The sequence below is a fragment of the Marmota monax genome, unplaced genomic scaffold (assembly GCF_021218885.2).
Source record: "Marmota monax isolate L192 unplaced genomic scaffold, Marmota_monax_Labrador192_F-V1.1 WCK01_AAM20220418_F8-fsc00192, whole genome shotgun sequence".
NCBI classification, from domain to species: domain Eukaryota; kingdom Metazoa; phylum Chordata; class Mammalia; order Rodentia; family Sciuridae; genus Marmota; species Marmota monax.
The window spans coordinates 274,550-276,956 of record NW_026693786.1 but is presented as its reverse complement, the minus strand read 5'-3'; the positions used below and the strand labels follow the sequence as shown (position 1 = coordinate 276,956).

Here is a 2,407-nt window from a genome sequence, read left to right as displayed (position 1 = left end):
TAGGCCTCTGTGGGCTTCCCTCTTCAACCAGGGCTAAGATAGGTTGCTTCTGCTGAACTGAGACACAACAAAGTTCTCTTAAACTAAAACCAGAGCATAAATCCACTACATCACCAAGAATCATCTCAGGACACAGTCCCAGTCCCCTTCTTTGGGGGGCTTTAAAACACATCTCTCTGACCAAAGCAGGTAGGTGAGATATGACTTGAAAGGAGGGAAGAATCCCTCCACAATACTGTGCTTTTGTGAGGGAGAGGCACCCACACCCCAAACTGTACTTGGAGATGTAGGAAAAAGCAGGAGAGGAGAAGGGAAAAAACGTGGCTGTACCACTTCCTCTGAAAGTCACTTAATGCTTCTCTCGTGAGTCTCCCTTACCCTGGTTGCTTGACAAGTTTCTGGGCACTGGCAGGGCCTACTCTAGCTGGGGTAGCTGCTGCTCTGGGAGTTTGGTGAGTCCTGCTCATTGATGGTGTTGAGCAGCAGGCATGTGGGTGGCTGAGACAGGTGGGAATGTCCAGGCTCTTGAGCCTGCTCCTCAGAGGGCTGGCAGAGGCCTTCCTCCTCATCACCAGGAGGCCTCACACGGCAGCTGTCACAGAAGTCCAGGGGCCCATCCAGAGCATCATCAATGAGTGTGGTGAACTCTTTGAGGTCATCGTCATGATGGCCCTGGTTGCACACACACACCTCAATGCCTGAGTCACCTGTGAAGTGGTGATGTCTGCCAGGTGTCTTGTCTTTGCTATCGGGGAGCACACTGCCATACTCAGAGCTGGAATCTTTCAGTAGCTCCTCCTTACATTCTGAATCCTTGTCCAGGAAGGCCACTGGGTCTAGCTCCCCCAGGCCGACCACTGAGCCACTGGGCTCCATTTGAGGGGCTTTGGTGGCTGCTTGGTCAGTTGGCATGTCAGAGGGCTCAGGATCAGCGATGCTTGGGGGTCTTGTGCTGCTTCTGCTGGGCACAGACAAGGGGCTGCTCTGTGCCCCCTGGGAGCCCCTGGTAGGATCAGCACCTGGAGGGCTGCCCCCTGCAGGGCCCCACTGAGGAGGCAGCATCTGCTGCTGCTGTAGCTGTAAGGCACTGTATGGCGGGGGAGGAGTTGGAGGTCGGTTCACCACTTCCTCATAAGAAGGTAGTAAATAGTTTGGCAAAAATCTGAAATAAAATGGCAGTGCTGAGTAATTGTGGGCTTCCCGGTAGGCAATCAGGTTGATTTTATGTTGCTGCTGCTGGGCCTGAAGGCAGTGCTTGGCTTGGCGGTGGTGGCAGACACAGCAGTGTCTCAGGATGATGATGATGGTTCACACTAGCCAGAACCCAACACTGTCCCTAAGAGAATCAAAAAAGGCCGGCCAGCCCATGGTTTCCCAATGAGCAGAGGCAGTAACCGGGACCCTGGGATGCCAAGAACCTCCTGGGCAAGGACTTACACCAGAGTTCATAGTAATAGTTGCAGCACTGAGACTGTCCACAGCAGTGTCCTGTGTCACAGATGTAGCTTTGATTGTTGGTACCCACACAGGCTTCCTTATCCTGCAGGAGTTCAGCCCTGACTGACAGGGTGCTGGGCAGCGCATGGAGGAGCAGGAGCTCCATGCCACCCAGGAACCTTCTCTCCATCCCCCTCCTGCTCCTGCTCCTCCACCATGTGCCGCCACCTCCCTCCTCCTCCCTCTCTTCTTCCCTCTTCTTCCTTCTTCACTTCCCCTATTTTCTCTTCTAACCATTGAAAGGTGTCCAATCTTGTAGTAAGGTCGTTGATCCTTTTTGAGTGTACTTTTGTACAGTGTGAGAGACAAGTATCTAGTTTCATTATTTTACATACAGATATCCAATTTTCACAGCACCACTTATTGAAAAAGGTGTTCTTTCTCTGTGTATGTTTTTGACACTTTTGTCAAGAATCAGATGGCTCAAGTTTTGTGGGTTTTTATCTATGTCTTCTATTTTATTCCATTGGTCAACATGTCTGTTTTTATGCTGTTCTCATGCTGTTTCAGTTACTCTGTCTCTGTAGTATAATTTGAAATCTGGTGTTGTGATGTTTTAAATATTGATATTTTTGCTCAGGATTGCTTTAGCTATTCTGGGTATTTGTTTCTCAACAGGAGTTTTTGGATTTTTTTTTCTAGTTCACTGATATTTTGAGAGAGACTGCATTGAATCTGTAGGTCACTTTTGGTAATATGGCCAATAATATCTGTTTTTACTGTGGTGAGGTGATATTGTGGTTTTGATTCTCATTTCCCTAATGATTATTAGTGATGTTGAGCATTTTTTTCATGTACCTGCTGGCACTCTAAGGATTGTTTATTTTGCTGTGAAGATTTTTTTGTGTGAAGATGTTTTTTAGAAAAAAATAGGGGCTGGGGTTGTGGCTCAGTGGTGGAGTGCTTGCCT

The 2,407-nt window shown here is 48.6% G+C and overlaps 1 protein-coding gene across 1 annotated transcript; it reads right to left on the bottom strand.

Moving 5' to 3' along the window:
• Positions 1 to 243: 243 nt before the first annotated feature.
• LOC124105029 (WW domain binding protein 1-like) lies at positions 244 to 1,627 on the bottom strand. The gene is given in 2 exon segments (XM_046462115.2): positions 244 to 1,325; positions 1,438 to 1,627. Coding segments are annotated over 2 exon segments (1,095 nt in total). The 3' UTR covers positions 244 to 420.
• Between the last annotated feature and the right edge of the window lie 780 nt (positions 1,628 to 2,407).